The sequence below is a fragment of the Chrysochloris asiatica genome, unplaced genomic scaffold (assembly GCF_000296735.1).
Source record: "Chrysochloris asiatica unplaced genomic scaffold, ChrAsi1.0 scaffold00079, whole genome shotgun sequence".
Taxonomy (NCBI): Eukaryota; Metazoa; Chordata; class Mammalia; order Afrosoricida; family Chrysochloridae; genus Chrysochloris; species Chrysochloris asiatica.
This window is the reverse complement of record NW_006408597.1, coordinates 1,553,341-1,566,120: the sequence shown is the minus strand read 5'-3', so window position 1 is coordinate 1,566,120 and position 12,780 is coordinate 1,553,341. Positions and strand designations below refer to the sequence as shown.

The 12,780-nt window shown below is 39.0% G+C and overlaps 1 protein-coding gene across 1 annotated transcript in view; it reads right to left on the bottom strand.

Moving 5' to 3' along the window:
• NEK9 (NIMA-related kinase 9) overlaps positions 1-12,780 on the bottom strand; it is a 71,089-nt gene that overhangs the window by 47,636 nt on the left and 10,673 nt on the right. Inside the window, exons 2-5 of the mRNA XM_006865518.1 lie at positions 9,521-9,698; positions 7,854-7,909; positions 7,223-7,293; positions 5,383-5,488 (exon numbers count right to left, since the gene is read on the bottom strand). Of these exons, the coding sequence (XP_006865580.1) occupies positions 5,383-5,488; positions 7,223-7,293; positions 7,854-7,909; positions 9,521-9,698 (411 nt within the window). The remainder of the gene's footprint in view (positions 1-5,382; positions 5,489-7,222; positions 7,294-7,853; positions 7,910-9,520; positions 9,699-12,780) is intronic.

Below are 12,780 nucleotides of genomic sequence, written 5' to 3'. Positions count from 1 at the left end.
TGGAGGGTCAGAGAAAAAGAGGAAGACCCCCCAACAAAATGGATTGGCCAAGTGGCAGCATCAATGGACTCAAGCGTGGCAACTATAGAGGTTGGCCCAGGATCGGGCAGTGTTTCGTTCTGCTGTGCATTAAGGTCACTATGGGTCGGTACCGACTGGATGGCACCTAACAACAACAACAGCATATGGCAGAAGAGAACTGCTCCACAGGGTTTCTGAAACTGTAAAATCTTTACAGGAGCAGACAGGTTCATCTTTCTTCTGTGGAGTGGCTGGTGGGTTTGACCTACTGACTTCAGTTAGCAGTTTAATGCTTAACTCAGTGTAGCACTATGACTCCTTTCTCTGTATGGTACAGTAATTATTCTGGAGGCTCAATACCACTGTGACTCCTAGAAAACAGAGGCTTTGGGCCTTTATACAGATAAAAATATACAATGACACCTGGGAGAGGCTGCCCTCAACGAACGCCTTGTTTCCTCAGGGCTCGCAAGTCTTCTGCGTTTGACAGGGTGCAGTCACCAATTTTCTATCACTTTCTAGTTAGTGGAAAATAGTGGAATTCTCCTTCCCTGCCAGGTTTCCACCTTACACAGGTTTCAGCTTTCACTTAGCAAAAGTTCACCAAAGGGGGTAGGGGGACAATGGCAGTAGGAATGACCAATGAATGAAGGGATTAAAATTTGTAACTAAATTTTACTAACATAGCAATCAAACTTTTTAAATGGCTGAATTTGACATTTTTTATACTAACATTGCAAGTGAATATTTTCTGACTTCAGAAATGGGTTTGAAAATAAATCTCCTGAATGGAAGTCATTTCTCTCCCCAAGATGAGACACTGAATACCTTGGCAGTTTTTTTTATTACCTTCTAATAAAACTGATAATCATCTTTACTCAGCAAAGCAAAGACATTTTCAGATGGCTTCATGGTATTTAAAGTTTTTTGTACCATTTCTTCCTTGCATTTAGCTGGCTACAATAATAGTCAAGACTCGTTTTAGATCAGATTTTTCTTGATGAGAAAAACCCATATAAGGACAGGATTGCTTCCTGAGACGTTCAATTTGGCCACCATCATCCAAACAGACCGAGTCCCTAAAGCAGAGACTCCCAACCCTGGTCCATTAATATCCTTAGATGTCTCAAAATTGCTTGCAGGCATATCCTGACATTATCATAACAAATCACCAGACAGATGAATTATATTAACTTACTTCTTTAAGTTCTTTTAAGGATAAAGCATTGTGAAGTCAGAATAAATGCTGCGTTTTATAATTCCTAAAAAGATGCGATTACTGTCCTAAAGATCGATTTATACCTAGAGTCTTTCTCAAGATAAGGCGAGAAGGGAACTCTGCATTTCAGATGGTATAATATCTACCATTCATCTGTCAGTCTGTCCTACTGTGGTGGCTTGTGTATTGCTATGATGCTGGAAGCTATGCCCCCTTTATTTGAATTAACAGTAAAGTCACTAATGATGGACAGGTTTCAGCTGAGCTTCCACACTAGCCAGACCAGAAAGTAGGAGAGGTGGGCTACTTTTGAATGTTTAATCACTAAAAACCTTATGAATAAGCAGAACATTGTCAGAGATGTTGTTGTTGTTGTTAAGTGCCATTCAGTTGGTTCTGACTCATAGCAACCCTATATAGGGTTTCCAAGGAGTGGCTGGTGGGTTTGAACCACTAACCTTGTGGTTAGCAGTCCAGTGCTTATCCTATACCAGGACCCCATTGTTATATATAGTACTGGAAAATGAAAACATTATACTTCAGATACAGTGCCAGAAGATGAGGTCCTCAGGTTGGAAGCCACTCAAAAAACACAATGGAAAGAGCTGCCTCCTCAAAGTAGAGTTGATCATAATGACATGAACAGAGTAAAGCTTTTGGGACCTTACTTTACAGATGGGGCACAACTCAGAATGAGGAGAAGCAGGTGTAAACATCCATTAATAATCAGAACATGGAACATACGAAGTATGAAACTAGAAAAATTGAAAGTTGTAAAAAAGGAAATGGAACACATAAACATTGGTATCATAGGCATTAATGGGCTGAAAGAGACTGGTATTGGCCATTTTTAATTACACAATCATACACACTGTGCCAGGCATGACAAACCCAAGAAGAATGACATCAAAAAAAGCACTTCAAGATCTAACTTAAAGTGACATGCTTTCTGTGATAGGATAATATCCATATGCCTCCAAGGTAGACCACTTAATACCACTAGTATTCATATTTACCAACCAACCACTACAGCTAGTAATGATGAAATTGAAAAATTCTACCAACTTCTTCAGCCGGAAATTGATCAAACATGCGATCAACATGTACTGATAATTACTGGCGATTGGAATGCAAAGGTTGGTAACAAAGAGGAAGGATCAGTAGTTGGAAAATGTGGCCTTGTTGATAGAAATGATGCCGGTGATCACATGATAGAATTTTGTTAAGACCAACAACTTACTACAAACATACTTTTAAAACAATATAAAAGGCGATTATACACCTGGACCTCACCAGACGGACTATAAAGAACTCAAACTGACTACATCTGTGGGAAGAGATGATGGAAAGCTCAGTATCATCAGCCAAAACAACGCCATGGGCAGACTGTGGAACAGACCATCAATTGCTTATATGCAAGTTCAGGCTGAAGCTGAAGAAAATTAAAACAAGTTCACGAGAACTAAAATATGAACTTGAATATATTCCACCTGAATTTAGAGACCACCCCAAGAATAGATTTGACACATTATAGACACTAATGACCCCAAAGACTAGAAAAGTTGTAGGATGACATCAAGGACTTCATATAGGAAGAAAGCAAAAGGTCAATAAAAAGACACAAAAGAAAAGACCAAAATGGACATACAAAGAAACTCTGAAACTTATTCTCCAGCTTAGAGATAGATGCTAAAGGAAATGGAAGAAATGAGGAGGTAAAAGAACTGAACAGAAAAGGCAGCTCAAGAAGACAAAGTCAAATGTTAAAATGAAATATGCAAAGACCTGGAATTAGAAACCCAAAAGGGAAGAACATGCTCAGCATTTCACAAGGTGAAAGAACTGAAGAAAAAATTCAAGCCTTGACTTGCCATGTTGAAGGATTCAATGAACAAAATACTGAATGATGCAGAAAGCATCAAAAGAACATGGAAGCCCTGGAACCATCAATGGAAAAGAGTGGAAAGTGGGATCCTACCCAGAGAAGCAGTGAGGCCTGAGATGGAGGCAGAGAAGACAATGTGAAGAGATGGAGTGGCTGGGGACTTGGGATCCAGAGAGGGAAAGGGGCTGAGAACTGTGTGGGGGGAGGGAACAGGCTTGCAGGGTACACCCTTTGGCTGGGTGAGGATGCATGGACAGGATGGTAACTATGCCAATGAAACGATGTATGATAGAATGAATGTAAAACTAATGTTCTCCCATGTAGACTATCATACAATTCACAATAAAACATTTATATATTAAAAAAAAAAGAACATGGAAGGAAAACATACAATCACTGTACCAAAAAGAAATGATCAATGTTCAACCATTTGCAAGAGGTAGCATATGATGTAGAATCAATGGTACTGAAGAAGAAAGTCAAGCTGTCCTTAAGGCATTGTTAAAAAACAAGGATCTAAGAATTTAAGGAATACAAACTGAAATCTTTCAACAAACTGATGTAGCACTGGAAGTGCCTACTCATCTATTTTGGAATTTCCCAAACACAGCAACCTGGCCAACCAATTGGAAGAGATCCATATTTATGCCCACTCCAGAAAGGTGACACAATAAAATGCAGAAATCATTGAACAATATCATTAATATCACATGCTAGTAAAAGTTTCCTCAAGATACTTCAAAAAGAGTTGCACAGTACATCAACAGGGAACTGCCAGAAATTCAAGCCAGATTCAGAAGATGTGGAACTAGCTAGGGATTATCATTGCTGATGTTACACAGATCTTGGCTGAGAGTTGAGAATACCAGAAAGAGGTTTACTTGTCCAATGGCTTTTAATTGTGTGGACCATGACAAACTACGGATAACAATTCAAAAAATAGTATTCCAGAACATCTAATTGTGCTCATGAGGAACCTGTACATACACCAACAGGCAGATACTGAATGCTTTAAAATTAGGAATGTATCCTTTCATCATACTTACTCAATCTATATGCTGAGAAGATAATCTGAGAATCTGGATTATATGAAGAAGAATCTGGAATCAGGATTAGAGGAAGGCTCATTAACAACCTGCAATATGCAGATGATACAACCTTGCTTGCTGGAAGTGAAAAGAACTTAAAATGCTTACTGACGAAGATCAAAGACTACAACCTTCAGTATGGACTGCACCTCACTGTAAAGAAAACAAACATCCTCACAACTGGACCAGGAGAATACACTGAAGTTGTCAAAGACATCATTTTGCTTGGATCCACATTCAACACTTGTGGATACAGCAACCAAAAAATCATATGACATATTGCATTAGGCAAATCTGCTGTGCAAGACCTCTTTAAAGTGTTTAAGAGGAAAAATATGATCAGTTTGATGACTAAGTGCACCTGACCTAAGCCCTGGCATTTTCAATTGCTTCATATGCATGTAAAGTCGGACAATGAATAAGACAGTAGAAAAATTAATGCATTTTATTTGAAATGTGGCATTAGAGAAGATTATTAGAAATATTTCCAGAAGAACAAATAAGATGATCTTAGAGAAAGTACAGCCAGAATGCTCCTTAGAAGTTATCATGGCAAGACTCTCATACTTTGTACATGTTATTAAGAGGGACTAGTCCCTGGAGAAAGACACCTGCTTGGTAAAGTGGAGGGTCAGCCATAAAGAGAAAAACCCCCAACGAGATGGACTGACACAATGACAACAGCAATGGAGTCAAACATAACAACCGTTGTGAGGATGGCACAGTACCAGAGAGTGTTTCGTTCTGTCATAACCAACTCAATAGCACCTAACAACAAAAAATGATATTCAAGAAGACTGTTCTCTGGGCAATTTATTTGTAATACAGGACTTTCTCACTGAACCAGAAACCTGCAAAGAAAACACACCAAAAGATCCCTGACACTCTGGGCTCAAACAGTAAGCAAGAGATAAAGTGAAATCTATTACAGCTCCTAGGCTGAAAATCATTCCATTGCTTTTACAAAAGTCTCTAGTCAGGGTTGGAAAGATCTATGATGGCAGAGCTGTAATATGGACAATGACTCTGCTGGTGAGCCCAGGAAAACAACTTCTGAAGACTTGTTGTATAAGTAGAATGGACAAGAACACTGAAAAAAGTATGCAAGATTTAGGAGCTACAGAGGAAAAGAAATGTCTAATAATTATGTAAAGGCAACACATACTCACCGTTTCAGCCATAGAATACTCAGAATTAAGTTTCTTTGCAAGGCCATAATCTCCAAGTTTTATCAGGTTTGCTTTGGTCAGAAAAATATTTAATGTCTTTATATCTCTGAAAAAGAGGTATGGATATTAAGCCCAAATAACTGTTTTATCTAATCCCAAATCCCATGCAGAATCATTACCAAACACCAAAGAGTGAATCACCACTGCTCAGACTCCTGTATGGGGTTCCCAAGCACCTCATTCAGTGATCATTACTTTCACACATACTTGAATACTGGAAAAGGAACTTTCCAATAACCATAATTTCTATGAGGGACACTGCCTCTTCAGCCTTCACTTCTGCATTAGATAAATCGGTATAATGGCAATTTTACAACTTTTTGCCAGACTTTTAAATAATCTTTTAAGGCAAAAGAAGGGCTACAGACCAAGCAGTAATGTCAGCAGGCTATTCAGGTTACCTAAATAAAGTCACTGGCTACTTTTCTAAAGATTGACTGACCACATATAACATAAAATAAACAGTGCCTGGTTCATGCTCTGGCTTACTTTGTTGAAAGATATTAATAGGCCAGAGCAATATACTACGCTACTTTGAAAGGATACAATACTATTCATTAAGAGCCATTCAATATCTATCTAGATGTACTAAGAGGCTTCAAGAGTTTGCGAAAATTTTACAGTATCGTTTTTTTTTTATCCTGTTCATGGTTTTTATGACTTACATGGAAGATGATGGGCTGGAATTGTATAACAATTAACAAATCATTACATTTAGACCTGGGATTTTGAAAAACTTGCATTCCATTCAATAGTTCATATACATTTAACAGTTTATAGATAAATCCAGATCACAAATAATCTTGAAGAGTTAGTTAACGATAAACAATGAAGAAACAACAAAAAGAGTCCACATGAATCTACCTTTAAATATCAGCACTCATATTACAAGAAATAAGAAACAGTTTAACAAAAATAAAATTAGGCTGAGTCATTTAACATATATAAGAAATAAGAGACACAAATTTTAATTAATATGCATACTTATTTCTAACTGACCTTCATACAATTTTTACTTTTTCAAAAGGATCCAAGACACAATTAAATTATATTTTGGTGTATGAACTCAGCTTAAGCTTGTATCAGCATTACATTATCTTTTAATTTCATTTTTCTACGAACTTTTAGAAGCCCCCTCATGTTTTTAAGTACTGTTGAGTTGGTTCTTTCTCATAGTGACCCTGGCCCCCTCATATATATATATGCTATTCAAATGATAAAAAAAAAACAATAAAAAAAGGAACACTAGTGTATTATAATTAATCTCCAGCAATGGTCAATGACTAAATTAATTAGAGTATCATGATGTGAGAATGTTCACATAATGGTCCTCCCACAACTACAAATGAATATATTTTTTTCATAAAGAGCTGATAAAAATTGTGTAACTGTACAAAGTAAATAAGATTTTTACTGAAAGGAATGTAATTATAAATTCAATATAACAATCATTTAGTGCTCAAAGAAAACATTTTGTGTAAATTCTAAGCAACTCAATCCCGCTTCTAGTTTTGTTGACGAATTAATTCATTGAACTTTAAAATGTTTCTAAAAGAAATGACTAAGAGGTAACTGAGCTACTGAGGAGATTCTTCTTAGATCACAAACATGGTTTAACCTCAGGAAATGAAGATAACATCCTTCATTACTCATTCTTTCCTTCCAAATCTTACAAAAGGAAAAGCTTTCACTGCTGAATCAAGAAAGTGAAAGCATTCAAGTGGGAGTTAGATTGGTGGGGGGAATCAACCCTGTAAGCTTTCCTTCACTCATTACCTACCTATGGAGGATTCCAGCTTTATGAATACAACTCACTGCTGAAACAATCTGAAATAGGTACCACACCACCATCTGCAAAAACAAAATGAATTATACTTGAGATTAGAAACAAATATAAACAAACAAAACTCCATTTAAATAAACACATATACATATACAAACAAGACAAAGGAAGCTGCAACCAGAGATTATGATTCAATATGACTTGACATCTCTTGCTTGTAGGTTGAGTAGGCAAAGAAAAGTGGTAGGAGTAAGAAGAAAAAGCAGGCCATCAAATCATATAATAATTCCAACATCATTATAAAATATAGTATGGTGAAGCAGATTTGTGGAAAGGAACCTAGGAAGAAGGCAAAGGTATAGAAAACTGGGCATACCAGGACGCAGTAACAGAACCAGGAAAAAAGCCCATAGAGACTCAGGAAGTGGAGATAAAACGTATAGGAAGCAGCTATAGACAGCTTCCTTGTTAGAGGTTTCCTTTTTCATGAATATCAATCAGAGCCTGGGAAGAGTCTGAACAAAAGGAAAAAAACACTCTTCATTGTTGGAAGAGTAAATATAGAACTATAACTCAAGAATTACAACATGATACAATTCTAGCCTCCCTCCACAGAAATATGAATTACCTCTTCCTCGAACAACTTGTCCTTCTGACGAAGGATTTTGTCATACAGGTTCCCTCCTGCAATTAAACAAGAGAGATTATTTAGAGACAGGTTTGAATCCTGTATCTCCTGGGGTTTTAATATGTGTATAGAAAAATAGGGATTTCTGCCTCGTCTCCAAAGGAAATCTCTTTTCCCTTTTAGCTCTTCCAGTCTCTCAGGGTCTATATCAGAAATAGCTTTCCGATTCTCCTTCCCAATAACAGGAGCTCAAAACACAATGGGAAGTATGGCATTTTTAGAAAAGATGAGTACAAATATCAGAATGGTTTTTACAGTTAGTGAAGTTTACCTTGAATGCCTTTGAGTCAGATGATTTTCCCTTCTAGAACTCCCTTTTAAGAAGTCTGCAAAATTTCTGTAACAGCCCTCCCAGTGAAATGGCTTCAACATGTGACTGACGCCTGTGACTCAATGCTTTTTGAGTCAGGCATATATACAGCATGGTGCATACCCTGATTTCTTTTGCTTTCTATTATCTCATTGAAAAGGTTTTCCACAATTCAGCTGACCCCTAGTTGTTTCCAAACATTACTCCCTCTAGTAATTCCTTCCTGCTAAATAAGCGTGAATTTGCATCTCTTCTTCCCTAAGTAATACAGACTGCAAATTATCTTGCTTCATCTTACTTCATACTTGCAACTATAAATTACACTTTAGTCCTGGCTAAGCTTTACAAAGGCTTTCCCCCTGCAATTTAGAAACTCAAGGATTACAATAAATGCATCAGAACCACAAAGGAAGTTAGCTACTTGAGGCTCATGCTACTTCAAAAATCTCTTGTACAATTTCATATATTTAGGGATGATCAGAACCAAAAACTATCAAGTCACACAAGAGTTTAGAAAAAAAAGTTGGAAGCCTAGGAGCTTTCTCTTAAAGATTTAGGCACAGAAATATGCTGGGACCTTTTAAACACACATCTTAGGAAAGGGCTTTGGAGGTTCTCTTAGAGAACTTCCCAAGGTTCTCAAGGAGAACAGCTAGCACAGTATGTAACACCTGCTGCATACCAAGGACTTTACATGTATATTAACTCATTTAACACAACAACCCTAGGAGGCAGGTTCTACCCTTCACAAATTCACTTTAATATGAAGAAACTAAGACTCAGAGCAGTTAGGTTTCTTGCCCAAGGTTATAGAGCTAAGGAAATGGGTTCAGTCTATTGTCTTAACAACTAGGCAATACTGCTACCTTACAAGCAACAAGCTCCAAAGAAATCAGGGACCAGATAAATAAGGCCAGGCTTTACTATGCATCATTTTCATTCAGTTATGAGTTTTAAACCATTTTAAAATAGGACAGCTTCAGCTAAAGCCCATGTAACTATTACCTATAAGATTTCAGAGATACTGTATCAATAGGGCCAGGCCACAGTCTCCAATCCCTGACTAATGTCTTCCATTGAAAAACAAAAACTTCAAAAATGAACACAAAATCCAAGTGAAGAAGGACTTCTAATCACAAGGGAGGATTTAAGCACAAAAAGTCCCTCCCCCTATTTAAAAACTCTTTCGGCTTGAACTCTAGAAAGCCATTGCAAGTTTTCATCACTGTAGATGTGCCCTGGTAAGTGTGAGCACAAAAATGTCTTAGTGGAGGAAGCGTCCTGAATTCTGTCTCACCATTACAATATTCCAGCTCGATCAGCAGGGTGGTATTGTCCATGAAGTGATTGTAGTAGGCTATAATGTTGTCATGCTGCAAGAGCGCCAAAATAACAATTTCATTCAAGGCATCACGACGTTCCTTCTCAGATAGTCGGGTCAAATCGACTTCTTTCCACACAACCAGTGAGTCATCCTACAAAACAGTGACAGAGGTCTTATGTTTTCCTCTTTCCTGGCAGTGAATGAATTCACACTGGGCTGATAAACCTAGAAAACAACTTCCTACAGAGACAAAGACTGTTTTCTTTTAAAAGAAACATGAACATCACTAAAGCAAAATTAAAAAAAAAAACACAACTAAAAACCACAACTCATAAAAAAGTATTTTTAAAAACAAGAAGAGGCTTCAGTTCAAAGCTCTGCAGACAACTAACACCATAATTCATTGCAGGATTCAAGGAAAATAAAGCAGGAAGATGCTGGTACTGTTATACCACTTAATTTGCACGATGTCAGCTCCGGGTAAAAACATGGGATGGAAATGGCCATCTAAGATACAACTATTAGTTTCTTCCCATCCATAACAGAAACGAGTGGGAAAAATCAAAGACTCAAGGAAACAATCAAAGGACCAATTTGTTGTTGTTGTTAAGTGGCATCAAGTTGGATCTAACTCATAGCAGGTTTCTGAGGAGCGGTTTGGTGGGTTTGAATTGTCAACCTTGCAGTCCAGACCCCACAAATCACTACCCTGAGACCAAAAGAGCTTAATGGTGCCTGGACACCACCAGCAACCGCTATGATCCGGAACACAATAGAGGATCCTGGACAGAACGGAGGAAAACAATGTAGAACAGACTTCAAAAAAAAAAAAAAAAAAAAGACCAGCCTTAGTGGTCTGGACACTGGTAGTACTCCCGAGACTGTGGTTCTTAAAAACTCCTCAAGTCTGACTTAGGTCCACAGGGTACAGGGACCAGTAGAATCGCCACTGAATTGTTTCCAACCTGTCTGGATGGGGTCGATAAAGGTGAGGGGGAAAGGACTCCTGTGGTTCAATAGGGAATGACTGCTATCAGGTCTGACAGTGAGTGTTGGAAAGGTAAAGGTAAATGTAACAAAAGGAGGGGAGTGGCTGATTTTGCAGTCCAGGAGCAGAGATCCCTAGAACCATCAAGGGAGAAAAGCAAACTATGAGACCCTGTCCAGGGAGGGAAGGCGGGCAATGCTAGGAATGGAAGCAGAGAAGATGACATGAACAGAAGGAGCGGCTGGGGACTCTGGACTTAGGGAGGGAGAGGAGCTGGCGGCAGGAGGTGGGGGGATGGGGGGTGGGCAGGCGTGTGGGGTGTACCCTTTGGTTGTTTGATGATGCATGCAGGGGATTGTGAGCCTTGCAATGAAACAAAGTATAATAGGCTGAATGTAAAGACAATGTTCACCCATGTAAACTAACATATAGTTCACAATAAAAACTTATTTAAAAAAATACAAAGCCTTCAATTCTGGAACTGAACCCACTCTGGGGATCACCTTTCAGCCAGACAACAGACAGGCCTAGAAAGTGAGTAGGATTCCTGGTGTGGAGCTGTAGGATAAGCACTGGACTGCTAACTGCAAGGTCAGTGATTCAAACCCACTAGCTGCTCCTAAGAAACACTATCCAGGGTTGCTATGAGTTAGAAGCAACTCAGAAGCACTTAACAACATAAAGTGAACAGCAACTCCCATGAGGAATATGCTCCTCAAAACAGTCACCCAGACTTGCCCCGAAACAAAGTTCAGAAGACAGGAAGGGACAGGAGGGACGGCAAATGGCACCCAGGGAGGAAGTGGGAAGAAGGTCCTTGCACTGAGGGGACTGCAACTAATGTCACAAAACAAATTGCTGGCTAGGAAATTAATCTGCTCTGAAAACTTTCACCCACACCACAATAAAATGTTACCAAACAAACATGAGATGGGGATACATCCCAAAGATTCTGAGGGTCTGGGATACTGGAGCAGCTATCTATAGCTGTCCACAACTTCTTGTAAAAAGAAACTAATGACGGTACCTCTCCTTTTATAAATGTAAACATCTCCAGTGACTTTCAATTACTCTTTCTAGGTAAGTCATGCCATATCTTATATCCTAGATAAGAACAAGGCTCTGTTGTTGCTAAATGCTGGCAAGTCTGTTTTGAGGATGTAAATCTTGGTGGGAGCAGAAAGCCTTATCTTTCTTTCCAGAGAGAGGCTGTTGTTGTTACGTGCCGTGGAGTCGGTTCCGACTCATAGTGGTCCTGTACAGATTTCCGAGGCTGTAAATCTTTACAGGAGCAGAAAGCCTCATCTTTCTCTCGCGGAACAGCTGGTAGTTTCAAACTGCTGACCCTGGGGTTAGCAGCCCGATTCATAACCACACTACCAGAGCTCCTTAGAGAGAGGTTGGTGGGTTCAAATCACCGAAATTGTGCTTCACAGGCCACTGCTTATCCTACAGAGCCACCATGCTCCCCAAAAATAAGGCTAGCTGTCATGAAGTCAACCTCCGAATCCATGGTGACCACATATTATGAATGTAAAAGAATAACAGTGACTTTAACATCATACATTAATATTTCCCTTAGAATAAAAAAACACTTAAAAAAATATTCTTTTGCATGCACCTCTGTCCTCCTCCATCTTTCAGCCTTTAGGGTGCCCAAGCTGGAACACACACTAGAACTGCAAATGCATCACTGACACATGAATCATCTAGAAAAGGCCCTTCAACAACCACAGCAGATTCCCGTTAAATGCTGAACTGCTCTAAAGGTAGTTACAAGACCAACGATCAAATCCAATTTAAGGTTTTTTCTGTGGCATCACTGCAGTAAACTGGTAGCATAGTGGTTACGAATCCGGCTGCAAACCTTAAGGTCAGCAGTTCAAAACTACCAGCTGTTCCACCAGAGAAAGATGAGGCTTTCTGCTTCCGTAAAGATTTACAGCCTCGGAAACCCTGTACAGGGTCGCTGTGAGTCGGAACCGACTCCACAGTACATAATCACCACCATCACCAAACATCCTTAACTTATATATACATCTACAGAGCTCTCCAAGGAGTCCTGGTGTGGCTGTGAGCTAATGCGTCAGACTGCAAAGTCGTTTTAACTGTAAGGTTGGTGGTTCAAGCTCACCAGCTGCTCCTCGGAAACCCTATACAGGGCCGCTATGGTTTGGAATCAACTAGATGGCACTTAACAACATAGAGCTCTTCAGTCATATGTACAAGTATGGATTTTTTTTAG